Source organism: Aulonocara sp. 'chitande type north' Nkhata Bay, linkage group LG3 (genome assembly GCF_057382095.1).
Source record: "Aulonocara sp. 'chitande type north' Nkhata Bay isolate Kocher_YH1m ecotype deep benthic linkage group LG3, A_spYH_male_GT1.1, whole genome shotgun sequence".
Lineage (NCBI taxonomy): Eukaryota > Metazoa > Chordata > Actinopteri > Cichliformes > Cichlidae > Aulonocara > Aulonocara sp. 'chitande type north' Nkhata Bay.
This window is the reverse complement of record NC_141346.1, coordinates 67,212,203-67,239,812: the sequence shown is the minus strand read 5'-3', so window position 1 is coordinate 67,239,812 and position 27,610 is coordinate 67,212,203. Positions and strand designations below refer to the sequence as shown.

Here is a 27,610-nt window from a genome sequence, read left to right as displayed (position 1 = left end):
GGTAGCTGTTAAGGGGAATCGAACCCCCGACCTTCCGATCATGGGGCAACCACTCTACCTACTGAGCTATCCCTGCCCTTTCAAATATATGAACACTTGAAAATAAGGCACACTTGATTATATTGTATTTGAATATAAGGCACACTTGATTATATTGTATTTCATAAAAATCCACTTACACACGGAGTCCAAGTTACCATCAGGGTGTACACCTCACCCCTGGCATCGTTGCCCACCTCTCAATTTTAAATACACGTAGACATTGAGGGCTAGCAGGAGGGACTATGCGCTTACCTGCTGCTCTCTGGCAGGTAGCTCCATGCCCTCCTGGGTTTTAATTGCACCTTAGAACACACATGCATCAACACTACAATGAGCGGGTGGAGGGAGGTTTGGAGTCTTCTCTCACCCCCGTTCTCTGCGGCCTGCTGGAGCGGGGGGGCTAGGAAGAGTTGGCCGTCCGACTGCGGTCTGGGGTGTGGGGCCTCCCTGCTGCTGCGGAGTCGGGGCGGTCTGCCTCTCCCCACCGCAGGGAAAAAGGTAACACCACCTGGGTCTGGGTGCAGTTCCCCCCTCCAGGGGCAAGGGTACCTAGACCCGGTTAGTAGAGTAGGCTTGGGGAGTGTGATCGTGTATACAGCGTCTCTTTATGTCTGTCTCCACGTCGGTTGAGTGTGGAGTAAGTGCATATGAGAGCATGAGGGTGGGAATGGATGTTTGTGTCTGTGTGTGCCTGTATGTCTGTGTCTATATGTCAGGTTGGGTATCAGACGCCACCTCTCTGGGGACATCTCGGGCCCTCCAAGGTTTGGAGGCCTATCTCCACCCACCACCACTTCCCCTGCCGGTGGCGGACTCCCTCAGGTGTCGGTGCGTTGGTGGTTCTTTGTATCTGGGGGTGGGCGTCCGGGTACACACCGGCTCACTCCTTGGCGGCCGCTTATTGGGGCTCGCTCGGGCCACTTCGGAGGTGGGGTGCCCCCGGCCTCTCGGCCTGAGGCTCGGTCACTCAGGCACAGGTGGCTGCCGGCGGAGCTCACGGGCGCGTCACTGCAACTCCCCCTGGCTTCTGCTCCGCGGCTGCTGAATGAGCCCTCATCTGGGACTCTCCTCAGCTCTTACTGGGACAGTGGCCCGGCTGCCCCTCTGTGGGTCTTCCTTGGTCACTTGTGTTCTGGGGGCCTCTGGATGTCTGGAGTTTTGATCTCCTCCATACCTGCTTGATACCATAAAGGACAGGGCTGTGGCTCCCCACACTCCCTAGAAGATCATTACATGGAGAAACCTTTGGAATGCAAGCATGCTGATCCACACAGGTATGCACACAGGTGTACACATGGGTATTCACAGACGTGGACTACAGCTTTCTTGGCTGCTGCCTCAAAGCACACTGTGCGCTGTCTATCTTGCGTGCTGCACAATATCGTTTATTATTTAGTAACTATTGATATTTACTGCTAGCTAGTTTATTGTGATGGTGCTTTTTTTTCTTATTATGTTGCTCTTTGTTGTTTGCTTTCTCCTCTGTTTTTTTTTCTCCATACAGGTGACTCAGGTGTTTTGTTTTTTTTATTTGTTTGTTTTTTTCTCTCTTCTCCCCCTTCTCACAGTCTCTTCTCCCCTTTGGTTTTCTTTCTTTCTTTCCCTCTCTTTCTTTCATTCTTTCCCCCTGTCCTATCCCACAGTCATGTCTATCCCGTTTGTAGCAACTGAAAATAAAATAAATTCATAATTATAATAAAGGTCAATCAAATGGACCAATATGGCAAGGCCATAATGATCCACTTGGTAAAATAAATCCGCTTGGGGGTGCAAGTTGGTGCAAGAGAGGGACGAACAAAACTCAGGCGTTGGCAGCTCAGCTATTCAGGTTGAGATGGAAACAACTCCAAATGAAAACAAGATGCAAGATTTGGTTAGACACTGAGACATGTTTTATGTTTGCAAATAACCAACACATGTCCAGAGTGTCTCTCTCTCTCTCTCTCTCTCTCTCAAGTGTAGATAACTGGCAATTAAGCCTTGGCAGTACCCAGAGAGTCCCGCACTGCCACTGGAAGGTGACTTGAGGTTGCAGAGGGACTTGGATTTACTCTCAGTAATGATAATAAATGTACAGGATATCTGCTAACCCTGTAGTTCCTTTATTTGAGATGTTTGCATTCTTTTAATTGGAAATGTAAAACTAAAGAAAATGAAAAGTGTACATTTAAAATAATTAGTGTAACATGAGATAACAGACATAGCAGATTATTCCATTTCAAGTGTTTAAACAACATGACAGCACTTTTCAATTCTGTTTTCAAACAAACAGGCTTTCTGACTAATGTAAAGACTCTAATACATGGCTGGAAATAGAAAAAATAATATGCAGTACACAAATTTGCAATATAAGTTAACACTTACTCTATTTAAATTTTATGCCGGTTTCATTCTGTGTTAATGTGAATTTCTACTTTTTATTAATCCGACACGAATTAATGAATGCACAGATTGTTTTCTTAAAGCAGCTTTTTCAAGGGTTACTGACATTTTTCTTTCGCATCTCAGCTGCATTATGGGGATGACAGTGAAACAGATGTTTAAGAAACTAAAGGTTTAAAGTGCACAAGGGTGGGGCAAAAATAATGCTGTACATCCTAATAAACGCAAATGAAAATGTGGGTGGAAAACTAAAAGAAAAAAAAAAAAAAAAAAAAAAAAAAAAAACTACAGCCAGCTAGGGATGGGCACCGTTTAGATTTGAAAACCTGCTAAATCAGAATCAGTTGCTGATGATGGCTTTTTTCTTTTACATTAATCACGTATAATCTTAACTCAAAGTGAACATAGACTTGATTGAAGTAACTCAGATCAGCCAATTCAAAATGCTAATTCAATCAACTCTGAGTTTATGGCTAGACTCAGTTTGTTGGCCCTGCACCTTAAAACTATTCCCTGTTTGTCCCTCATGTTTTTTTTGTTTTCACATCTTATGTCACGGTTAGCGGGGCGAGCCATGTTGAATTTAATAAAGGACCCAAGATGCCGACACTGCTGTGAAGTGAAACGGTGAAGTGCAGTGGAGATGGCCTGTGCAGAAGCTAAGATAACCTCTACTGAAAAAACTAAAAAACTAACCTGAAACCTTAAACAGAGACACGGGGAGACAACACAGACGAACCAGCAACAAGCAGGAGAAAACAAAGGGCTCATATACACAAAAGAGCCATCAGGGAATGAGAAAAGGGAGACACAGCAGGATTCATTGGACATAACCAGACAAGGGGAGGCAAAAGTAGACACACTAACGTAGGACATGGCACTGTCAAAATAAAACAGGAAGTGAACACAGAGACACAATACTAACACAGTACAGAGGGAACACAGAAACCAAAACCTCAGAACTAGAAAATCTTAATCAGAATGAAATTGTAACAAAAGACAATAACAATCAAAACAAAACCACTGAGTCCACAGACTCGGGACATACACTCAACAAAAATATAAACGCAACACCTTTGTTACTGCTCCCATTCCCCATGGGATGGACGTAGAGACCTAAAATTCATTCCAGATACACAATATAACCATCCCTCCCAAACAGTGGTCACAAATCAGTCCAAATGTGTGGTAGTGGGCACATCTGCCATATTGAGATAATCCATCCCACCTCACAGGTGTGCCACATCAGGATGCTGATCTGACATCATGAGTAGTGCACAGGTGTACCTCAGACTGCCCACAACAAAAGGCCACCCTGGAATGTGCAGTTTTTTGCGCTATTGGGGGTCTGGGGACCCAGAACCGGTCAGTATCTGGTGTGACCACCATTTGCCTCATGCAGTGCAACACATCGTCGCATGGAGTCTATCAGATTGTCAATTGTGGCCTGTGGAATGTTGGTCCACTCCACTTCAATGGCTGTGCGAGGTTGTTGGATATTCGTGGGAACTGGTACACGCTGTCGTATACGCCGGTCAAGCACATCCCGAACATGCTCAATGGGTGACATGTCCGGTGAGTATGCTGGCCATGCAAGAACTGGGACATTCTCAGCTGCCATCTGCCCTGAACAATGTGAACCATGATTCATCCGTGAAGCGCACACCTCTCCAACGTGCCAGACGCCATCGAATGTGAGCATTTGCCCACACAAGTCTGTTACGGCGACAAGCTGGAGTCGGGTCAAGACCCCGATGAGGACGACGGGCATGCAGTTGAGCGTCCCTGAGACGGTTTCTGACAGTTTGTGCAGAAATTGTTTGGTTGTGCAAACCAATTGTTCCAGCAGCTGTCTGGGTGGCTGGTCTCAGACGATCTTGGAGGTGAACCTGCTGGATGTGGAGGTCCTGGGCTGGTGTGGTTACACGAGGTCTGCGGTTGTGAGGCCGGTTGGATGTGCTGCCATATTCTCTGAAACGCCTGTGGAGACGGCTTATGGTTGAGAAATGAACATTCAGTGCACGGGCGACAGATCTGGTTGACATTCCTGCTGTCAGCATGCCAGTTGCACGCTCCCTCATTGCTTGTGGCATCTGTGGCATTTTGCTGTGAGACAAAACTGCACATTCCAGGGTGGCCTTTTGTTGTGGGCAGTCTGAGGTACACCTGTGCACTACTCATGATGTCAGATCAGCATCCTGATGTGGCACACCTGTGAGGTGGGATGGATTATCTCAATATAGCAGATGTGCCCACTACCACACATTTGGACTGATTTGTGACCACTGTTTGGGAGGGATGGTTATATTGTGTATCTGGAATGAATTTTAGGTCTCTACGTCCATCCCATGGGGAATGGGAGCAGTAACAAAGGTGTTGCGTTTATATTTTTGTTGAGTGTACATTGGCTCAAACTGTGGTCATCAATATTTTGTACTTGTAAATCAGACTGTGTAGTTGTGAACTGAGTTTTGTAACATTGTAAAACAAAATATCTGAAAAGTTTATGTTTTTGCGTTCATTGATTTGTGTTTGTAAAAATGTAAAAAATATAATAAATGTAAGAAACATTAGAACTACTTTTGCTGACACAAAGTTTGGCGAGCACTGCAAGTTGTCACTTTAAACCAGTCACTGATATAAAGAGAGCACCTTGTTCCAGGGCATCTGAGCATGGAGGGAAAGCTTTATGCAGGAGGTGGTAAGAGCTGTTGCGACTAAAGAAACTGAGCAGAAAACTACAGACATTTGGAAACTGAGTTGTTAATTCTCAGTGGGATCAGCAGGACTAGCAAAGCTTCACCATGACAGTCATCTGATTGACTGAACCCATCCAAACACCACTTCATGGACCTTTAGCTTGTGTCTGTGTGTGGACAGACATAACATGAGCTAATTATACATTACTCCTCCACAGAGTAGACCAGCAGAGAGCAGAGGTTTCCACTGGTCAGTCTGCACAGCAACATCAAACACACCTGGACTCTGTGGTTATGGTTTGTAGTACTACGTTTACATTTGTTCTTTTCAGTCACCTCTATGCTGCACTTTGTGGACCAGAGGATTGTCAGTGTGTCCAACATAAATCAGAGTTTGGGCTCCATGATTTCAGTCAGACTGGGGTGACTGTAGCTCAGGAGGTGAGCAGGTCAGCTATTAGTCAGAAGGTTTGTGAATCAAACCCTGGCTGGCAAATGTACTGGGTAACGTACTAAACCCAAGCTGCCCTCTGATGCATCCATCAGAGTGTGAAAGAAAGTATTTAAGCATAGAACAATGTGCTTGGTTGAATGAGGCATGTTGTATAAACTGCTTTGTGTGCACAGAGTATCAAAGAGAGCTATATAAGAACCAGTCCATTTACCACTGGGTAATTCATATAGTCTTCTTTTCCAGCGGCTGGAGGACAACATCACCATGTTTGTGAAGAACGAGCTGAAGAAGATCCAGAAGCTTCTGAGTCCAGATCACCCAGAAACTTTAAAGAGCCAGATGGAGGATGAGGAGATGTTTGAAGGTGAGGATGAAGATGAAAGAAAGAGCTGCAGAGAAGCATTTCTGAAGATCACACTCCACTTCTTGAGGAGACTTAAGCAGCATGAGATGGCTGACCATCTGCAGAGCAGTAAGAGAATTTCTCTAAAGACTGAATATTGATCTTTCCTAATGGCTCAAGAAATGGACCAATTCATCCTTTCAGGGTACTGAAAGGCTATGATATTTATTATACAATATTTTTTTCTGAATTTCTTACCTTCAGAAATATTTGCTTCACTCCGTAAACGTGAACTTAAAGCCCAACTGAAGAAGAAGTTCCAGTGTGTGTTTGAGGGCATCGCTAAAGCAGGAAGCCCAACCCTCCTGAATCAGATCTACACAGAGCTCTACATCACAGAGGGAGGGACTGCAGAGGTCAATGAGGAACATGAGGTCAGACAGATTGAAACAGCATCCAGGAAACCAGACAGACCAGAAACAACAATCAGACAAGAAGACATCTTTAAAGCCTCACCTGGAAGAGACGAACCAATCAGAACAGTGCTGACAAAGGGAGTGGCTGGCATTGGGAAAACAGTCTTAACACAGAAATACAGCCTGGACTGGGCTGAAGACAAAGCCAACCAGGACATCCAGTTCATATTTCCATTCACTTTCAGAGAGCTGAATGTGCTGAAAGAGGAAAAGTTCAGCTTGGTGGGACTTGTTCATCACTTCTTTAATCAAACTAAAGATTCAGGAATTTGCAGACTTGAAGACTTCCAGGTTGTGTTCATACTTGATGGTCTGGATGAGTGTCGACTTAATTTGGACTTCAACAAAACTAAAATCCTGACTGAAACAAGAAAGTCCACCTCATTGGATGAGCTGCTGACAAACCTCATCAGAGGGAACCTGCTCCCTTCTGCTCGCCTTTGGATAACAACACGACCTGCAGCAGCCAATCAGATCCCTCCTCAGTGTGTCGACATGGTGACAGAGGTCAGAGGGTTCACTGACCCACAGAAGGAGGAGTACTTCAGCAAGAGATTCAGAGATGAGGAGCAGGCCAGCAGGATCATCTCCCACATCAAGAAAGCTCGAAGCCTCCACATCATGTGTCACATCCCAGTCTTCTGCTGGATCACTGCTACAGTTCTGGAGGATGTGCTGGAAACCAGAGAGGGAGGAGAGCTGCCCAACACCCTGACTGAGATGTACATCCACTTCCTGGTGGTTCAGGCCAAAGTCAAGAGGATCAAATATGATGGAGGAGCTGAGACAGATCCACACTGGAGTCCAGAGAGCAGGAAGATGATTGAGTCACTGGGAAAACTGGCTTTTGATCAGCTGCAGAAAGGAAACCTGATCTTCTATGAACCAGACCTGACAGAGTGTGGCATCGATATCAGAGCAGCCTCAGTGTACTCAGGAGTGTTCACACAGATCTTTAAAGAGGAGAAACAACTGTACCAGAACAAGGTGTTCTGCTTTGTTCATCTCAGTGTTCAGGAGTTTCTGGCTGCTCTTCATGTCCACCTGACCTTCATCAACTCTGGACTCAATCTGCTGGAAGAACAACAAACAACTTGGAAGGTGTTTCAAACAAGAAAATCTTCAAAGAAATACTTCTACCAGTGTGCTGTGGACAAGGCCTTACAGAGCCCCAATGGACACCTGGACTTGTTCCTTCGTTTTCTCTTGGGTCTGAAGACTAATCAAACTCGTTTGCAAGGCCTGATGACACAGACAGGAAGTAGCTCACAGACCAATCAAGAAGCAGTTCAGTACATCAAGGAGAAGCTCAGTGAGAATCTGTCTGCAGAGAAAAGCATCAATCTGTTTCACTGTCTGAATGAACTGAATGATCGTTCTCTGCTGGAGGAGATCCAACAGTCCCTGAGATCAGGACATCTCTCCACAGATAAACTGTCTCCTGCTCAGTGGTCAGCTCTGGTCTTCATCTTACTGTCATCAGAAAAAGATCTGGATGTGTTTGACCTGAAGAAATACTTTGCTTCAGAGGAGGCTCTTCTGAGGCTGCTGCCAGTGGTCAAAGCCGCTAAAAAAGCTCTGTAAGTTATACAGTTTTTATTATTTAATTTGGTTGGTATGTTATGGAAAAACACACTGCCATCAACTTCTGTTTTGTTTTTGTCAAAATCACTGTAATATAATCACTGTACCTTTTATATACATGTGACTTATATTAATGCTGCTGCCCTCTTGTGGCTAAAGTGTAATTATGTTATTGTTATTAGGGAGGATTTGGGAGTAACATGCCAAGTGAGTCAGCACCTTCGCTTTAGCTTAAAAGATCCAAATTCTTATGTCATCAGTTATAGTTGCATGTATTCATTATCATAATTTAACCTTTAATATTGATGTCTGAAATTTATTTTGAGTAAACTAGCAATAATTTTATGGTTGTATTAAATAAATACATCACTAATGAATCATTTATTTCAGTTATTAATAAATATATTAATATATTGATAATTAATTATCAGTTAATTTCATTTAAAATAATTAATTATTTATTTATGTACAATTCAAATTAGTTAATTACATATTTAATCAATTATTGGTTTGTGTTCTATTTTAATTTTTTTACTGACACATTTAATGAATTATTTAATGATGTATTTATTTAATTCACATTGCTACTCCTGGCCCTGCATCGCTGTTCATAAATACATTTTATTTGTCAGCTTCACCCATCAAAGTCAGGGGGCGGGGTTAATGCTGATCAAGTCAAAACCATTGCTTTGGTCTGGTGGGTGTTCTTTTAGTGGGCTTTTCTCAATACTAAGTAGGCCTACACACCAGGGTTTGGACATGTGTGGACCCAAACTATACTTAAACTTTACCCTTTTTTGTGTGTCACCAAATACACTTTAATATTTTCTAGACAAGAATGTAGTGGCATAATCTTTAACCTCTTTTGGCTCCAAACAGAAGTGACAGACTTGAGCAGGGTTCATTTAAAGGCTGACAGAAGTGGAGTGGTGACGGGGAGATGTTTGACAGGACAGTGTTTCAGCCTCCACAGGTTCATGTTGTGCTCCATCAGTCAGTGAAGATGAAGTCAGTGCTGATGAGGCTGTAGAGTGTGTAAGGGATGTGAATGAGGATGATGAAGATCTGATGATAGCAGATAAAAACAGGCTGCAGAGACTTTGAGCCATACAGGGCACACAGTGTGTGTACAGAACAGCTGAAATCATTATGGAGGCCTCACTGGAATATGGAAGCATCACAGTACAGCTTCAGTGAAGCATTAAAGTCTCTGATATGAGATGAGAAATGAAGCAACCAGAGCTTTTTCATGAGTGGAAATCCACTGTGACTCTGAGCTGCTGCTACAGCCTCCAGATTAGCCAGTAGCTCATCCTGCTCAACATTTCCTCACCAACTTTAATGGAAGTGTGATGTTTTCAGCTGGAGTGATGGTCAGGGTGGCCTCCCTCTCCTCTTCTTCTCCTCTTCCTCTTTCATTTGTAAAGCCACTTCTGCTGCTTTCATTCATTTGGAAGTCCTGTAGCTGAGTTTGGGAGAGACTAACAGCCTCGGCAGCAGAGGGGAGAAAGGCTGTAACACCACCACTTTACTCTGTTCTACCTGTCACATCATTTTATCAGGAAACAAATATGCTCATGTTTTTACTATGTTTGTCTTGAAGATGTAAGAAGATCACATGGTGCTTTTTATTATTGTGTTGGTTTGTTTCCTGTCTCTTGGATGGAGCCCAGCTGTGCGTGGCCCCTGGGCCTGTGGTCAGAGTGTGTGCTGGATAATCCGGCCCAGGATGAGGCCAACCTGACATGGGATGAAATGTCTGTCACATAATTGAGCTTAGTGTAGTTTCATTTCTGCACAATTTAAAAACAACCAAAACTTTGTTCTGTCTTTTCTATGTTATACTGTAGACTTTCTTTGATACTGTGTCCAAAAGGAGCAGCTTTTACTTTGAAGGGGAGGCGTCCCTGTTTCCTCTTCAGGTTGGATGATGGAAGCAAATGAGTGTGTGATGTTCTTTCAGTGTTGCACTTTGTAGACGCTCCCTGAGCACTGGTCTCACAGCCAGCTGCACATAGAGACCAGTGTTGTTAGTCCAGGTCAGAAGATGACTTGTTGGAATGAAAATGAGCTTGTAGTTTGTCTGCTTTAATAATGTGACTGGAAAAAGGTGTTGGACTTCAAATATGTCCATTTCTTTCACACTTCACCTTTAAAAGTGAAGCCTTGTGGTTCCTGGGAGGAAAAACACGACTTTTTCAAGTCTTTGTCCTGTTTTTATGATAAATGTACGACTTTAATGTGAAACATTCAGAGTTTTTTCTCTTGTTGTGTTTGTTTGAAGCTGCTTCCTGTTGGCTTCAGCTGTTTGGAGTTTCCATTTTCTAAACTTCTACATTCTGAACCTTCTTCAGCTCTGAACAGATGATGAAACACTGAATGATTTCAAGCTCACACGTTGTCTAATAAACTTACATCTTTCATTCTTTATACAGATTGATCGACTGTGGTTTGTCAGAGATCAGCTGTGATTATCTGGCAGCAGCACTGAAGTCCAACCCCTCCCATCTGAGAGAGCTGGACCTGAGCTGCAACAACAAGCTGCAGGATTCAGGAGTGAAGCATCTGTGTGGTTTGCTGGAGAGTCCAGGATGTGGACTTGAAACTCTGAGGTCAGTCAGCATGTTTTAGTTGTGCTGAGATGAATATGATGTGAAAGTTGTGCTGACACTAAACTGCAGACATCAGGCTGATATTATACTGATCCACACTGAGGATCTTCATGGTAAAGTCTGTTTTCTTCTTCTCTGGTTTAGTCCATTGACTGCAGCAGAACAATGTTCACAATTCAAACAGTGAGACTCAATGTATGGCCCGCGCCCACACGCGGCCTGCCCACCTTTCCTGATTCAGAGAGAGAGGACCCTGATTAACTGTGTAGTGTTCTTCCTCACAGTTCTAAGTATCAGACATAACAATGAATAATCCACAGCTGACTGTCTTTAGCAGGTCAAAGGTCACGGCACACAGCAGACAGTGGGAAATATTATAATTCTGATCATTTATCAGCACATATCCATATGTATAAAAACAAAGCTGACACTGTGAGACTTGATAAGATAAGATAACCTTTATTAGTCCCACACGTGGGAAATTTGTTTTGTCACAGCAGGAAGTGGACAGTGCAAAAGTTATGAGGCAAAAATTAGGATACAATAAGAATAAATACAGTACACAACTGTACAGAATAGAATAAAATAAAATACTATATACAGTAGAATAAAATAAAATAAATATACAATAAGATAAAAATAGAATACAAATACAAATGCTATATACAACTGAGTAAAGTACAACGATGACAGAAAGGATTATTGCACTTAGTATTATTGCATATGTATGGATGTGTGTGTTTGATCAGTTAAAGTCTTTGTTGTGGAGTCTGACAGCAGTGGGGAGGAAACACCTGCGAAATCTCTCCGTCCCACACCGTGGGTGCCGCAGTCTCCCACTGAAGGAGCTGCTCAGTGCTGTCACAGTCTGCTGCATGGGGTGGGAGATGTTGTCCAACAGTGATGACAGCTTAGCCACCATTCTCCTGTCACTCACCACCTCCACTGGGTCCAGAGGGCATCCTAGAACAGAGCTGGCCCTTCGGATCACCCTGTTCAGTCTCTTCCTGTCCCCAGCAGAGATGCTGCCGCCCCAGCAGACCACACCATAAAAGATAGCAGAAGCCACAACAGAGTCATAGAAGGTCTTCAGGAGTGGGCCCTCCACTCCAAATGACCTGAGTCTCCGCAGCAGGTACAGCCTGCTCTGCCCTTTCCTGTAGAGGGCGTCTGAGTTATGAGTCCAGTCCAGTCTATTGTTCAGATGAACACCAAGGTACCTGTAGCTGTCCACAGCCTCAATGTCCATACCTTGGATGTTCAGTGGTTGCAGTGGAGAATGCTTGTGCCTGCGGAAGTCTACCACCAGTTCCTTGGTTTTACTGGCGTTGATCTGGAGGTAGTTCAGCTGGCACCAGTCCACAAAGTCTTGGGTCAGACCTCTGTACTCCTTGTCGTCCCCATCAGTGATGAGGCCGACTATTGCAGAGTCATCAGAGAACTTCTGCAGGAAGCACTGGGTGGAATTGTGGGAGAAGTCTGCAGTGTAGATGGTGAAGAGGAACGGAGCCAGAACCGTTCCCTGTGGGGCCCCCGTACTGCAGACGACCCTGTCCGACACACAGCCCTGAGTCCTCACATACTGTGGTCGGTCGGTGAGGTAGTCCAGGATCCAGGTAGTGAGGTGATGGTCCACTCCAGAGTTCACCAGCTTGTCCTTTAGAACCGAGGGAAGAATGGTGTTGAAGGCACTGGAGAAATCAAAGAACATGATTCTCACAGTGCTTCCAGCGGTCTCCAGGTGAGCGAGGGAACGATGTAGGAGGTGAATGACGGCATCATCCGCTCCAATGCCAGGCTGGTAGGCAAACTGAAGTGGGTCCAGTGATGAGCTTATTAGGCGCCGAAGCTGAGCCAGGACCAACCGCTCCAGGGTCTTCATCAGGTGGGATGTCAGAGCTGTTGAGGTCCTTGGGGCGTGAAGTCTTTGGCACTGGTACAACACAGGAGGTTTTCCAGAGCTGTGGGACTCTTCCCAACCTCAGGCTCAGGTTGAAGAGGTGCTCCATCACCCCAATAGTACGATCAGAGGTGTGATCATCACAGCAGAGGCCTTTGTGTCAAAGTCACTGAGGATCAAACAGAAACACGTGAAGCAGATTTTCCTGTTCTGGCTTTTTATAGCAGATAACCTTCAAAATATTCTGCAGTCCATCAAAAACTGAAGCAAACCATGAATCAACATGTGAACATGAGCTGATGCTGCTGAAGGGAAGCAAAGTTACAGAGGTTTGATTACAGACACAGCTGAGAGTTTGTAATCTGTCATCATTTTAAAAGGTTTAAATTTCTTCAGTATTGAACAGCAGAAATGAGGCTTTGTTTTCGGAGGCCGACAGCAGTGAACACAACAGCAGACTGGTGCGTAATAAGCAGTGAATAATGCAGGAAATAGATTTTTGAAGGTAAACTGTTCTTGAAGTACACTGAGAGAGAGAGAGCTGTGCAGGAAGTAAACGTCAAAGTCAGAGAGAATTCATGACGATGTTCATCAAACGTAAAGCGTAGTTTGGATCTTCTTTTGCTGCTGGTTCAGTCAGTTTTAGTTGGAGACAGATGAAACCTGCAGCTTCAGGATCTGTGAGCTGTCCACTTTCAGCCCCGACGGCGTGTCCGTGTACGTGCCATCGAGTGAACGATCCACGCTCTGTGTTTCCATCTTTGTGTGTTTAGCTGCTCTCATTTACTGTTTTATCTGTTTGCCTGTTGTTGAAATACTTTTGGGAGCTTTAACCTGAGATTCTGGAAAAATACATTTATATTAAAAATCGATTCAGGATTGAATGAATCAACATCGCTTTATTCAAATTAAAACCATTTAAATAGGAAAATCCATTTTTTTACACCCGCCTCTAATGCTGGGTAATGTCAGCTGGTCCATGTGGAGCTGGCTGAGGCTCAGGGAGCGTCTACAAAGTGCAACACTGAAAGAACATCATCCATAAATATTGAGTAATAACTGGACTCTCATACAGCGACACTCAAATGCCTTTAAACATCAGCTTATCCTGCTGATCCAAGTCCAACACTGAGTTTGTAAAAACATGTTTGTCAATCATTTTGTTTGGTTTCTGAGGAAAATGATTCAATAACTTGCTGCTAATACACAACATTTCATCATATTTCCTCATAACCCTCTTTTGTCTGACCATTTGATCCCATTTGAATTTGCAATAAAGGATCCACAGAGTTTGGTGACAATAATGTGTCATGGTCTACGGTGGGTGGCTGGAGTTTCCATAAGGCTCCTGAACTGACCTGGGATCCGCCCCTGGGCAGGGCCAACTCCAGCTCCTGCACACCTGGAGCCTATTGCAGGCAATCAAGCCAGAGGGATTTAAACCACACATTGAATTTCATTCACTGCCAGTTCGTCATCAACACATTTGCCGTATCCACCTTGGCTCACACTCCACCTCCAGACTCAGGATACCTAGTAATCATTCTGGAAATCTCTCTGTGCCTCACCTGCCTGCCCTCCTGCCATCACACTCCATCTGGAGCCCCGGATCTCAGGCCAGCTTTTCCACGCCACTCAGCCTCCCCTGGATCTTCATCACCCCCCTCTCAAACACTCCAGGTCCCTTACTGCAATGTGACTGTTCCCCACTCAGCTCCGTTCCGCAAATCAGGCCTCATTCCCTCGCCCTAGCCACGTTCCCCAGGCCACGCCGCACCAAGGCTCCACGTCTCGTCACTTTTTTGTCTTTGCCACGTTTTTCTCTTGCACTTAAATCTAATAAATTGTTGCATCATCTGCTGTCTCCGCTCTGGGTTTCTGCACCTGAGTCCTGTTCGGTACCGGCCACCCGTCCCCGTGACAGTACGAACTGGCCAAAAAATGGACTCAGCAGACCCATACGTGCAGCAGTCTCCAAGCAGGGAGCCATTTTAGGGGCTCATGAGCAAGTGTTGCAGGCTCTCGACACCCGGTGTCAAGCCATAGGCGAGACTCAGGCAAGGATCTTAACTTCCCTGCAGGAAATTCAGTCAGCTCTTTCCTCTACTCCAGGCCCGTCCTCGGCGTCTCCTGCACCCGTGGCAGAACCTCCCCAGTCTTCCCCAGCTCCGACCCCTTCAGGCTCCGTTTTTCGTGATGCTGCATTCCCAGAACCCGAGCCGTACTCTGGGGAGCAGGGTCACTGTACGGCCTTTCTACTAAAATGTTCTCTCGCGTTCACGCATTCACCCCGTTCATTTGCTAGCGAATCAGCTCGGGTAGCATATTTGGTGGCTAAGCTTCAGGGCAAGGCACTGTTATGGGCTGAGGCTTACCTGTCGGCTCATCCGCTCCCAACCTGCTCGTATGATGATTTTCTGTGTGAGTTTAAAAGGACCTTTACTCACCCAGTATCGGAGGGTAGTTCTGATGAAAGGTTGCTTGGGTTACAACAGGGGAGCCGGAGTGTCGCTGAGTTCATTATCGACTTCCGTACCGCAGCCGCCGAGGCCAATTGGCCCGATCATGCCCTTCGGGGTGTGTTCCGTCGCGCCTTAAACGATGAGCTCAAAGACCAGCTCGCTTCCCGCGATGAGCCCAAATCTTTTGAAGACCTGGTCTCCCTTTCCCTTCGGATAGATAATCGCCTGAGGGAAAGGGAGGCCGAAAAGAACCAGAAACATCGTAAACCTCGCACGTTTTCACTTCCTCCGCCGTCACGTCCGGTGTCCACATCCGCTCTCGTTTCCGTAGAAACGGACGCCGCTCCGGAGCCTATGCAAATCGGCCGCTCTCGTCTCACACCAGAGGAGCGAGAACGACGGCTTCGGTCGGGTGCGTGTTTTTACTGTGGCTCAGTGGAGCATAGGTTAGCACAGTGCTCGGTTCGGCCAAAAGGCTCCGCCCGCCGGTAATTTCGGGGATACAGGTGGGCGGATCCTCTTTCAGTTCCAAACCCCGGTTAATTCTACCAGTCACCCTGTGTCTAAATCAGGTTTCTCACCCCCTCCATGCTCTCGTTGATTCTGGAGCAGAGCAAAATTTAATAGATCTAGCTCTCGCTAGACGCCTTCACTTGCCACTCAAGACTCTCGATCCTCCCATCCCTGTTACCGCATTAAACAATCAAATATTTTCTCAGATAACCCATCAGGCTGGCCCCGTAACCCTCGTCACCTCTGGAAACCACCATGAAGCCATTACCTTGTTCACCTACTCTTCTTCTGATTCACCACTCATTCTAGGCTACCCCTGGCTAAAGAAACACAACCCTCATATAGACTGGTCGGGAAGTAAAATCGCTAGTTGGAGCCTTTTTTGTCTAGCCCACTGCCTCAAGTCTGCCCTACCGCCGGGTGCCCCTGACACTAACACCTCGGACACTGATCCGGTTGACCTCACACTCGTCCCTCCTGAGTACCATGACTTCCAGGAAGTTTTCAGTAAAGACAAAGCGTCATCCTTGCCACCTCACAGACCTTATGACTGCGCTATCGACCTTCTACCTGGTGCTCCGCTTCCCTCTAGCCAGCTATTCAACATCTCCAGACCGGAAAGAGAGTCCATGGAAAAGTACATCCACGAGTCACTAGCTGCAGGTATCATCCGCCCATCCTCCTCTCCAGTGGGCGCCGGCTTCTTTTTTGTGGAAAAGAAGGATAAATCACTCCGTCCATGCATAGACTACAGAGGGTTAAACGACATCACCATTAAAAATAAATATCCCTTACCCCTTATCAGCTCGGCCTTCGAACCCCTCCATGAAGCCACCGTATTCACCAAACTGGATCTCCGCAATGCCTACCACCTTGTCCGCATCAGGGAGGGGGACGAATGGAAAACGGCTTTTAATACGCCCCTAGGTCATTTTGAATATTTGGTCATGCCGTTTGGGTTAACCAATGCCCCCGCTGTCTTTCAGAACCTGGTCAACGACGTGCTCCGTGATTTTTCTGAACCAGTTTGTCTTTGTTTATCTTGATGACATACTCATTTTCTCCAAGACTCCCCAGGAACACCATGTCCACGTCCGAGCAGTCCTCCAACGCCTCCTGGAAAACCAACTTTACGTCAAAGCCGAGAAATGTGAGTTTCATGCACTATCAGTCACTTTTCTTGGCTATATACTCGCAGGAGGGCAGGTGAAGACTGATCCAGCCAAGATCCGCACGATCCTGGAGTGGCCCACGCCCATGTCGTGCAAGCTCCTACAACGTTTCCTCGGCTTTGCCAATTACTACCGGAGGTTTATCCGCAACTACAGCCAGGTAGCCACTCCTCTCACTGCACTCACATCCACCAAAAGACAGTTCATCTGGACACCTGAAGCTGAGGCAGCATTCAGTAGGCTCAAGCGACTTTTTATCTCAGCTCCAGTATTGTGTCACCCAGATCACTCCAAGCCATTCGTTCTGGAGGTAGACGCGTCCGACGTTGGCGTCGGAGCGGTCCTTTCACAGCATTCAGGTCCCAAGGCCAAGTTACACCCGTGCGCCTTTTTTTTCATGTCGACTCTCGTCAGCTGAACGCAACTATGATGTAGGAGACAGAGAGTTGCTGGCTATTAAGTTAGGCTTGGAGGAGTGGCGTCACCTATTGGAAGGAGCTGAATACCCATTTACCATCTTCACAGATCATAAAAACCTTACCTACCTCAAAACGGCTAAGCGTTGTTAAGATTCAATATTGAGGAAGGGTACAAGAGGTGATCGAAGAATAACCACACCGATCCGGCCGGGTGAAGTCAAACGATGATTTTAATGAATACACGCGTGGGAAGACACTCTGTACGCAGACAGCCAGTAGTCCTCGACTCAATCAAAGCATGAACAGATATTTTATAGCATCAGGGTTTGTTTACTGACGCCCCTTCATGCGTCACCGGTACATTTTATACATAGATCAGATCAACATCATCATGACTTTTCACCTAGAAAATCATCTTCTATTTTCATGGCTAGCCCTTCCTGTCTTCCTTTCAGTTCTTGTCTTGTTCCTCTTTCTTGCCGAGACAACAAGGACGGTTCCTCTAAATAAATTTAACTCTATGTGTGTGTGTCACGACCTCACATGCTCTTTGTGTCACCTCTTCACCTACTGTCTGTGTCTCGTCCTCAAATGCTCTTTCTCAATTCACCTGTTGCACTTCTGACCTTTTACCAGACCAGAGGCTCACTGAGACTATGTGTATGTCTTCTACTAAATAAATGTTTTAACCAAGAACCTCTACTAAAACCTTAATATAAAATGATCTGATATATAAGTGTTTTGTAAGCATGTATTGCAATTCCTTCTATGGCTCCAAGTCACTTGCACAATAGATTGTCCGAACATCGCGCCGAACAAAGCTTCCGACCCCCAATTAATTGACCGAGCTCCAACTCTTTAATAAGCACAGATATGCATTGTGTATGAAATAGTCATAACTGCTTAAGGCCTTCTTAAAGCTATCTGTTACATTGTTAAAGCCTCGTCTTAGCCTGCGGCTCAAAATAACTATCTGCTTTCACTTCTGCATACAACTTCCTGTCAGCCTGCAACTCAGTCTTTCTGAAAGAGACACTGTTTAACCCCTGAATGCAATATAAACTCCAGATTTTATTATTAATGCAATGGTAATGATGACAATTATTTAACAATAGCAGTAAAATAATTTCCCTGCTCCACACTCCCTCTCACGACCTCTGGAACACCAGAGGTCGCAATACATTGTGGTTCAGCAGGCCTCGAGATCTCCAGGATCCTCGCCCCTCCTGTGGTCGCCGAGATCTTCTGCAAAGGAAACAAAACACCTTTTCTTGCATCTCCCTAACTTATCCTTTTTGGGACTCTTTAATCAAAAGCATGATCCTAATTATGCTCTTAACTTATTGACTTGTATTTATGTATATTCTTCAACGTTCCTCATCACTTTAAACTCTTTAAGCCCTGCTTTCACGTCCAGTTGCTCGCTCTACTTTCCCTTATCTGATCATCAACATCCTGTGCACAAATTGTCGCTGCTACAAGTTCCTCTACTCTAAAAGAAAACAACCACTTTAATCAATTAAGTTTAAGCATATAAGCAATTACTCCTGTATACATTTCATCATAGCTAAATGCTGCCTTGAAACAACTCCTATGTGTTAACTTCATTTTAACCTCACATTTCCTATGTTATAACCCATTTTGGTATAGCCTTTTTATTTCATTTGCTCCCTTTAATGTAACAATACCTTCTAATTCTAGTTTATCAGACCTAACCAAAATATATGCTTTCCTTCCTCTTTGGTCCTTCTTTAAGTTCAGTTAAAAGCTAAATGAATTTAAGGCCTTTTGCCTGGAATCAATACTGTCATGTGTGTTTCTTAACTCTGTGTCTGTAAGCGTGTGCAATCCTTCATGAACTCATATTATCCTCACAGTAGATTGGCTAATCATAGCGCTAGCCAAAGGCTCGTGACCCTCCAGAGACAAATTTGAGCCACAACTCCTTTAAAAGCACAAAATGCAATATGTATAAAAATCATTTCTACGTAGAAGCTCCCCCTTTATCCTAAAGATAAACCTATGTAATATCTGTATGTGTACGCCTACATTATAACCACTACTTCTAGAAATCAAAAAAATCAAACCTGTTCTACTCCTTCAACCCTCACTAATTTTCCCTCTAAGATTTATTCACAGCTTTGAAAAACCGGCATTGTATCTTCTAAACAGGATTCAGTTCTGTCATGGTCCTGGGCCATGTTGGCCCAGCATTCTTGGTTCCTTGTATTTTCGCTCCTTATTTAGGCCAGGTTTTCTGAGGTGTCCTGTTGTGGTGTTCCCTAAGTGTTTTTTCCCTTTGTGACTCTTACCCCCTTGTGCCCCTCTGTGTATTTATGAGCTCTCGTCTCTCTTTGTGTTTATTCCATGTTTCCCCCAGCCTGTTATGTCTGTGTTCTCCCCGTGCTCTGGGTGTATTTAAGTTGTGTCTTCTGTTATGGTAGTTGCTGGTTTGTCTGTGTTGTTTCCCCTCGGTCTCCCTGCGTCTCGTTTCTGGTTTGTGTTATTAGCTTACCCAGTTTAGGTTTCCGGTTTCTTGTTTTTCCACCAGTGCTGTTTTGTGCCCACCGTTGTAAATAAATATTCACCTGCACCAGAGCTGCCGCCTTTTGGGTCCTTTTCTACAACTCCACACGGCTTGCCTCGCAAACCGTGACAAGTTCACTTTTAATCCTTTAACCTTAACTTAAAAATAACAGTTTCAGTTTTACCATATCCAAATGATCAAAAACCCAAAAGGTCCTAAAATGATCCTAAATTATTAAACAATTAAATTATTAAACCCTAAACCCCCCTTTATCTTGATACATTTCATGTGTCAAGATACTATACAAAACTTAAAAATGCTCAGTTTTCCTCACTCATGTTCCAATCTATATCATAAAATAAACTTAAAACAGAACAGTTATCAGTCATGTGTTTCTTCAATTAATGGTAACTGAGTTATATCAAAAAATATTTCCCCTTTAGCATTTGGCATCCTCCCAACAATATACTATAATCCCATAATCTAACCCCACTTAATAAAACAAAACAGAAATTTTCTCTGGTAAAAGCAAATTGTTTGTCCACATTTATTCACCCTCACTCACATTCAGTCACACATTCACTTACATGCAGTCACACCATGTATTTGCTGATAGTGGAGCTTCCCGCACGATCAGATACTCCACCCTCAGCAAAATGAGCTCAGTCATTTTTTATTTTCCATAGGAAAATATTTCTTTATGCTTTTGGACTGGATTGACTCGCATAAAATCCTTTTTACAGGGACTTACGACCTTGATCAGTCCCCACAGGTAGCTCTCCTCAGCCAATTGTAATCTGGAAAGCCGCCTTATATTTGCTCTTCCCGAGAATTTTCAGCGCCGTTATTCACTGTTGCAGGCCTGCTTAAAACAGAAATGAAAAAATAGAGCTGATTGTTAGCTCATAAAAACAAAACAAAATCCCCTGACAGGTTTTCTTTAAGTGCACTGTTACAAAATAGTGGGCCCCTCCCAGACATGTCCATGTTTCCTAAAACTCCCTCTATTAAAAACAAAAATAACAACAACAACCTACCTGACAGAATCAACCCATCACCACAACAACCTTAAACACACAAGTCTTGCCACCACATAATTTCACCTCCTCAATACACCAAAAGTCTCATTAAACCCACTCAATTTGCACACAAAAATCACCCCCTTATGCTCTGTAACATACTTCAATTCAGCATAAAACATAACCCCCTTTGTCATATGGCTTCTTCTATTCCTCACATCACCTTGCACTCACTCTACTATCAACTTTCATAGTGTTATTATTATTTAGTATTTTGTACACCTCACACAGAATCATTCAAATCGAGTACTCACAGCATTCACATCACAACCTTCAACTTTCACTTTCGATCCTGCAAGACGCAGAGATGGACATCTCCTTCACCTAACATAAAACTAAATTACCATATCAACATACAATTACTGAAATTCAAACTCAAATACACCGTCTGTTTTAATAAAGTCAAAGAGTAAACAGGTGTACCAAGTGTATGTACTTATGTGTTTTAAACTGAAAGAAAAAGAAACTCAAACTCTTATAACATCACTCATGCCTCTCTCAAATTAAAAACACTTTCAAACTTTAAAACATCCTACTTTACATCACCAAAGAAATACCTCTCACACCTTTATTCATCATGTCAAAGCTTCTAGTCACCGCATTCACACACTTAAAGTGTGACCAGAGTTGAGGAATATAACTCAACACACTTTCCTAAGAGTATTTTAGACATGCTTGTCATAATCAAAAAGAGCAAGTAAAAAACAAACAAACAAAAAATTGAAACCTCCATTAATTCTCACCGCACACACAAGAAATTGAAAAAATAAACCCACCAGCAACTAATGCTGGAGAAAAGTTACTACTGAAAGTGATGTGTTAGTCTTAAGTATATACAGTGCACTCAATATATTTATATATCTACATCCAAACTCAGTCAATTACTATACATCCACTACGGCAACTCAAAACTTTATTTATAGTCCTCTAATAAACATAAATGGCATTTGAAACACACACTCAACAATGTTTGCAGCAGTATTTGTAAAACCAACTGTGGCTTAAACAGTTCACTGCTTACTCATTTGCATTTTCACTCACACACACCGTCTAAAAATAGCAGCAGCATTGCCTCAGACTCCTTTCACACAGATCTTTTTATATTACAAAGACGTCTTATATTTACAACTACTGTCAGATCTGTCAGCTTTAGCGCCTAACCAATTTTGACAAATTTCAGTTAACGGTCTAACCGATAAAGTCCAACTTTTTTGTAATCAATTAACCAGTATCTGTCCAACAGTTTCTGGCCTCATCTCTAAAGTCCCTAACTCAATTTAAAAGTGTCCAACACCCAAGGTCCAACCTTTGCTGCCCAAAAAAGCGCAGATACCGTTCCAAACGGTAAGGAGACTCTAACTCCTAGTTATTCTGGAGTGCCCCAAGCTCCACAGTGACCAACTGACTATCCCTCTTCGAGGACAATGTCTAAGCGTCCTTGACATTGGCAAGCGTTACCTCTGAGCACTGCGCTTCCTACCAGTCCAACTGGCGTTCTTGAGTAATTTATAATACTTTGGAACAACAGTAAAACACCCAACAAAGTGTAAGACTGAAGCAGGTCCAACCTTATAACCAAAAAAATAAGCAAATTCCCTAACATACTAAAAACATTGAGCAGTCCAACTGCTTTTCCTTTTAGCGGTCCAACCGCATTAAATCCTTTCCAGCAGTCCAACTGCTTTAAATCCTCAGTACTGTCATGAGATTCTCATCAAAATCAAAACAGACATCCACCAGTAACTTCAGTGAGTAGACTTAAATTTTATCATTTCCAATTTGGCACACTTTGGAAATAATTCAACAGGTAGTGCCTTACCTTTTGGATAAGCCGGCTTATGCCCACTCACTTAGACCACTGGAATTCATGTCTGCCCGTCAGACCACCTAAGACCCCGGATTTCTCCGTCTAAACCTCCAACTCTCCCTCCTCAATAACCGGACGAAGCCCCCAAATGTTAAGATTCAATATTGAGGAAGGGTACAAGAGGTGATCGAAGAATAACCACACCGATCCGGCCGGGTGAAGTCAAACGATGATTTTAATGAATACACGCGTGGGAAGACACTCTGTACGCAGACAGCCAGTAGTCCTCGACTCAATCAAAGCATGAACAGATATTTTATAGCATCAGGGTTTGTTTACTGACGCCCCTTCATGCGTCACCGGTACATTTTATACATAGATCAGATCAACATCATCATGACTTTTCACCTAGAAAATCATCTTCTATTTTCATGGCTAGCCCTTCCTGTCTTCCTTTCAGTTCTTGTCTTGTTCCTCTTTCTTGCCGAGACAACAAGGACGGTTCCTCTAAATAAATTTAACTCTATGTGTGTGTGTCACGACCTCACATGCTCTTTGTGTCACCTCTTCACCTACTGTCTGTGTCTCGTCCTCAAATGCTCTTTCTCAATTCACCTGTTGCACTTCTGACCTTTTACCAGACCAGAGGCTCACTGAGACTATGTGTATGTCTTCTACTAAATAAATGTTTTAACCAAGAACCTCTACTAAAACCTTAATATAAAATGATCTGATATATAAGTGTTTTGTAAGCATGTATTGCAATTCCTTCTATGGCTCCAAGTCACTTGCACAATAGATTGTCCGAACATCGCGCCGAACAAAGCTTCCGACCCCCAATTAATTGACCGAGCTCCAACTCTTTAATAAGCACAGATATGCATTGTGTATGAAATAGTCATAACTGCTTAAGGCCTTCTTAAAGCTATCTGTTACATTGTTAAAGCCTCGTCTTAGCCTGCGGCTCAAAATAACTATCTGCTTTCACTTCTGCATACAACTTCCTGTCAGCCTGCAACTCAGTCTTTCTGAAAGAGACACTGTTTAACCCCTGAATGCAATATAAACTCCAGATTTTATTATTAATGCAATGGTAATGATGACAATTATTTAACAATAGCAGTAAAATAATTTCCCTGCTCCACACTGTCTAAACGCCCGCCAGGCCCGTTGGTCTCTGTTCTTTGATCGCTTCAAGTTTGCCATCTCTTTCCATCCAGGTTCCAAGAACACCAAGGCCGATGCCATGTCTCGTCTTTACGGCCCAGACGCTGAACCCACCGAACCAGCTCCTGTGCTTCCTACCTCCTGCCGCATAGCGTTTTTATCTTGGGATATAGAGGACTCCATCCAGCGAGCATTACAGGATGAACCAGACCCAGGCACAGGTCCTCCGGGCTGCCGCTTCATTCCCGCAGCAACCCGTTCGGCTGTCCTTAAGTGGGCTCATGCCTCCCGGTTTTCCTGCCATCCTGGAATTGGCCGCACTATCGCACTACTATGTCGTCACTTCTGGTGGGCAACACTGGAACATGATGTGCGGGAATACGTCTCTGCCTGTGACGTGTGCGCCAGGAACAAGACCCGAAATCAGCGACCCTCCGGTCTTCTACAACCTCTAGCCGTACCTTCTCGTCCTTGGTCCCACATTTCCCTGGACTTTGTCACTGGACTGCCTAGGTCAGCAGGTAAAACATTGATACTCTCTGTGATCGACAGGTTTTCAAAAGCGGCTCACTTCGTTGCCCTGGAGAAACTACCCACTGCCACGGAAACTGCAAGACTGATGGTCGACCACGTCTTCAAACTCCACGGGATTCCTGCCGAGGTCACTTCTGACAGGGGACCTCAATTTACGTCCCAGGTCTGGAAATCCTTCTGCTCTGCCCTAGGTGCTCAAGCCAACCTCAGTTTTGGTTACCACCCTCAAACCAATGGGCAGACTGAGAGGCTCAACCAAGAACTTGAGTCCATGCTCCACTGCATGGTTTCCCATAACCCGGCTACTTGGTCAGCGCATCTCCCATGGGTAGAGTATGCGCACAATTCTCATGTTTCCGCGTCCACTGGTCTCTCTCCATTTGAAGTGTCCCTGGGCTATCAGCCTCCCCTCTTCCCTGAGGAAGAGGCTGATTTGGCTGTGCCTTCTGTCCAGCACCATCTCCAGCGCTGCTGCCGCGTCTGGGCTCGGACTCAGGAGGCGCTGAAGAAACCTGCTGCCCGCCACTGCCGCTATGCTGATCGTCTGTGTTCACCAGCTCCTCGGTACACTCCAGGGCAGAAGGTGTGGCTGTCGGCTAAGGATGTTCCCCTTAAGGTTTCCTCTCGCAAGCTGGCCCCTCGGTTTATTGGGCCGTATGTCATCCGCTCGGTCATCTCGCCCTCTGCTGTGAAGCTCGAGCTTCCTCCCAGTCTTCGGATTCACCCGGTTTTTCATGTTTCCCAAGTCAGGCCTGTGCTGTCCAGTGTGCTGTGCCCGCCTTCCGACCCCCCTCCGCCCGCCCGGCTCATCGGTGGTCATCCGGCCTATACGGTTCGGCGGATCGTTGCCGTCTGCCGCCGTGGTAGGGGTCGCCAGTTTTTGGTGGACTGGGAGGGGTTTGGGCCTGAGGAGCGTGCCTGGGTTCCTCGCTCGTTTATCCTTGACCCTGTTCTCGTCTCTGGCTTTTTCAGGTCGCGTCGCGGGCTGGGGACCGATCGGCCGCCGGGTGGCGTCCCTTGAGGGGGGGGGGTACTGTCATGCTCTACGGTGGGTGGCTGGAGTTTCCATAAGGCTCCTGAACTGACCTGGGATCCGCCCCTGGGCAGGGCCAACTCCAGCTCCTGCACACCTGGAGCCTATTGCAGGCAATCAAGCCAGAGGGATTTAAACCACACATTGAATTTCATTCACTGCCAGTTTGTCATCAACACATTTGCCGTATCCACCTTGGCTCACACTCCACCTCCGGACTCAGGATACCTAGTAATCATTCTGGAAATCTCTCTGTGCCTCACCTGCCTGCCCTCCTGCCATCACACTCCATCTGGAGCCCCGGATCTCAGGCCAGCTTTTCCACGCCACTCAGCCTCCCCTGGATCTTCATCACCCCCCTCTCAAACACTCCAGGTCCCTTACTGCAATGTGACTGTTCCCCACTCAGCTCCGTTCCGCAAATCAGGCCTCATTCCCTCGCCCTAGCCACGTTCCCCAGGCCACGCCGCACCAAGGCTCCACGTCTCGTCACTTTTTTGTCTTTGCCACGTTTTTCTCTTGCACTTAAATCTAATAAATTGTTGCATCATCTGCTGTCTCCGCTCTGGGTTTCTGCACCTGAGTCCTGTTCGGTAACGGCCACCCGTCCCCGTTACATAATGACAGTAGATGTTTGTGTGAAAGTGCTGGAAACAAATGAGTGTGTGATGTTCTTTCAGTGTTGCACTTTGTAGACGTTCCCTGAGCACTGGTCTCACAGCCAGCTGCACATAGAGACCAGTGTTGTTAGTCCAGGTCAGAAGATGACTTGTTGGAATGAAAATGAGCTTGTACTTTGTCTGCTTTAATAATGTGACTGGAAAAAGGTGTTGGACTTCAAATATGTCCATTTCTTTCACACGTCACCTTTAAAAGTGAAGCTTTGTGGTTCCTGGAAGAAAAAACACGACTTTTTCAAGTCTTTGTCCTGTTTTTATGAGAAATGTACGACTTTAATGTGAAACATTCAGAGTTTTTTCTCTTGTTGTGTTTGTTTGAAGCTGCTTCCTGTTGGCTTCAGCTGTTTGGAGTTTCCATTTTCTAAACTTCTACATTCTGAACCTTCTTCAGCTCTGAACAGATGATGAAACACTGAATGATTTCAAGCTCACATTTTGTCTAATAAACTTACATCTTTCATTCTTTATACAGATTGTGGGGCTGTGGTTTGTCAGAGATCAGCTGTGATTATCTGGCAGCAGCGCTGAAGTCCAACCCCTCCCTTCTGAGAGAGCTGGACCTGACTTACAACTACAAGCTGCAGGATTCAGGAGTGAAGCATCTGTGTGGTTTCCTGGAGAGTCCAGGATGTGGACTTGAAACTCTGAGGTCAGTCAGCATGTTTTAGTTGTGCTGAGATGAATATGATGTGAAAGTTGTGCTGACACTAAACTGCAGACATCAGGCTGATATTATACTGATCCACACTGAGGATCTTCATGGTAAAGTCTGTTTTCTTCTTCTCTGGTTTAGTCCATTGCCTGCAGCAGAACAATGTTCACACTTCAAACCTTCAAAGGAAAAGAAAAATCCTCCACTGGATAATTCACTGTGAAACTCTCAAACTCTTCATTCCACCTTAAAGTCTGTCTGACACTGAAATCCAAAGCAAAATGTGCGTTTGCTTTACAGACAGCAGTCCAACACAAACATACACACATCATCCAAAACACAGTCCAACATCCAAATCTCCTCCACTGCCAGCATGAATGATGGGAAAGAGAAGGAGGAACACTCTGACATTCAGGGTTAGAATGAAGCAGACTGTGAATATCAAAGCTGTATTAGAAAGCATACATCAGGGGTGTCAAACTCAAATACACAGTGGGCCAAACTTCAAAACTGGATCAAAGTCGCGGGCTAACATTAATATTCATTGAAAAAAAATCTTCCTCCAAATATAATGTTACATGCCTTCGATGGGGTCTGTTTTTAAACTGTTTTTTTAACAGAAAAGCAGAGACAGGAGACATCAGTTGCGTTCGGTCTGCAGGCTCTTCCTCGTCTGATTTATTAACAGAGTTTAACAATGTCCTTTTCTTTTCATTTAGACACACACATTTCTCTTTTAACAACACAAACATTCAATTAGGTCCATAGCTCAAACCCTTTTGGTTACCTTGCACTCTCACAAGAATAAACTTACAAAATAGTCATTGTATGAGTGTCCTTATTTACAATAAATCTGTAACCAATTCTGCTGCTGTTCAGCATCAAAAACATTTCTGTGCAGCACCACTAAAACTGCAATTAACCCACTTATGTCGCCTTTATACTTTTCTTATACTTTAACAGATTCAAACAATATATTACATTACATACAACCAATAAACAAAAATATTCTTCCATTGCTCACAAACAGTTCACGATCATCCACAAACAGTATACATCAGACTATTTACATT

General features: G+C 44.6%; 2 protein-coding genes across 2 annotated transcripts in view; both read left to right on the top strand.

The window, feature by feature from the left end:
* The first annotated feature begins 5,771 nt into the window (after window positions 1-5,771).
* Window positions 5,772-7,980, top strand: LOC147336705 (protein NLRC3-like). The gene is made up of 2 exons (XM_086285562.1): window positions 5,772-6,049; window positions 6,185-7,980. The coding sequence occupies exons 1-2, from the start codon at window positions 5,842-5,844 to the stop codon at window positions 7,978-7,980; spliced, it is 2,004 nt and encodes a 667-aa protein (XP_086141688.1). The 5' UTR covers window positions 5,772-5,841.
* Window positions 7,981-8,180: 200 nt separating this feature from the next.
* LOC147336704 (ribonuclease inhibitor-like) overlaps window positions 8,181-27,610 on the top strand; it is a 37,537-nt gene continuing 18,107 nt past the window's right edge. Inside the window, exons 1-3 of the mRNA XM_086286221.1 lie at window positions 8,181-8,191; window positions 10,416-10,592; window positions 26,358-26,534. Coding sequence (XP_086142347.1) covers window positions 8,181-8,191; window positions 10,416-10,592; window positions 26,358-26,534 — 365 coding nt within the window. The remainder of the gene's footprint in view (window positions 8,192-10,415; window positions 10,593-26,357; window positions 26,535-27,610) is intronic.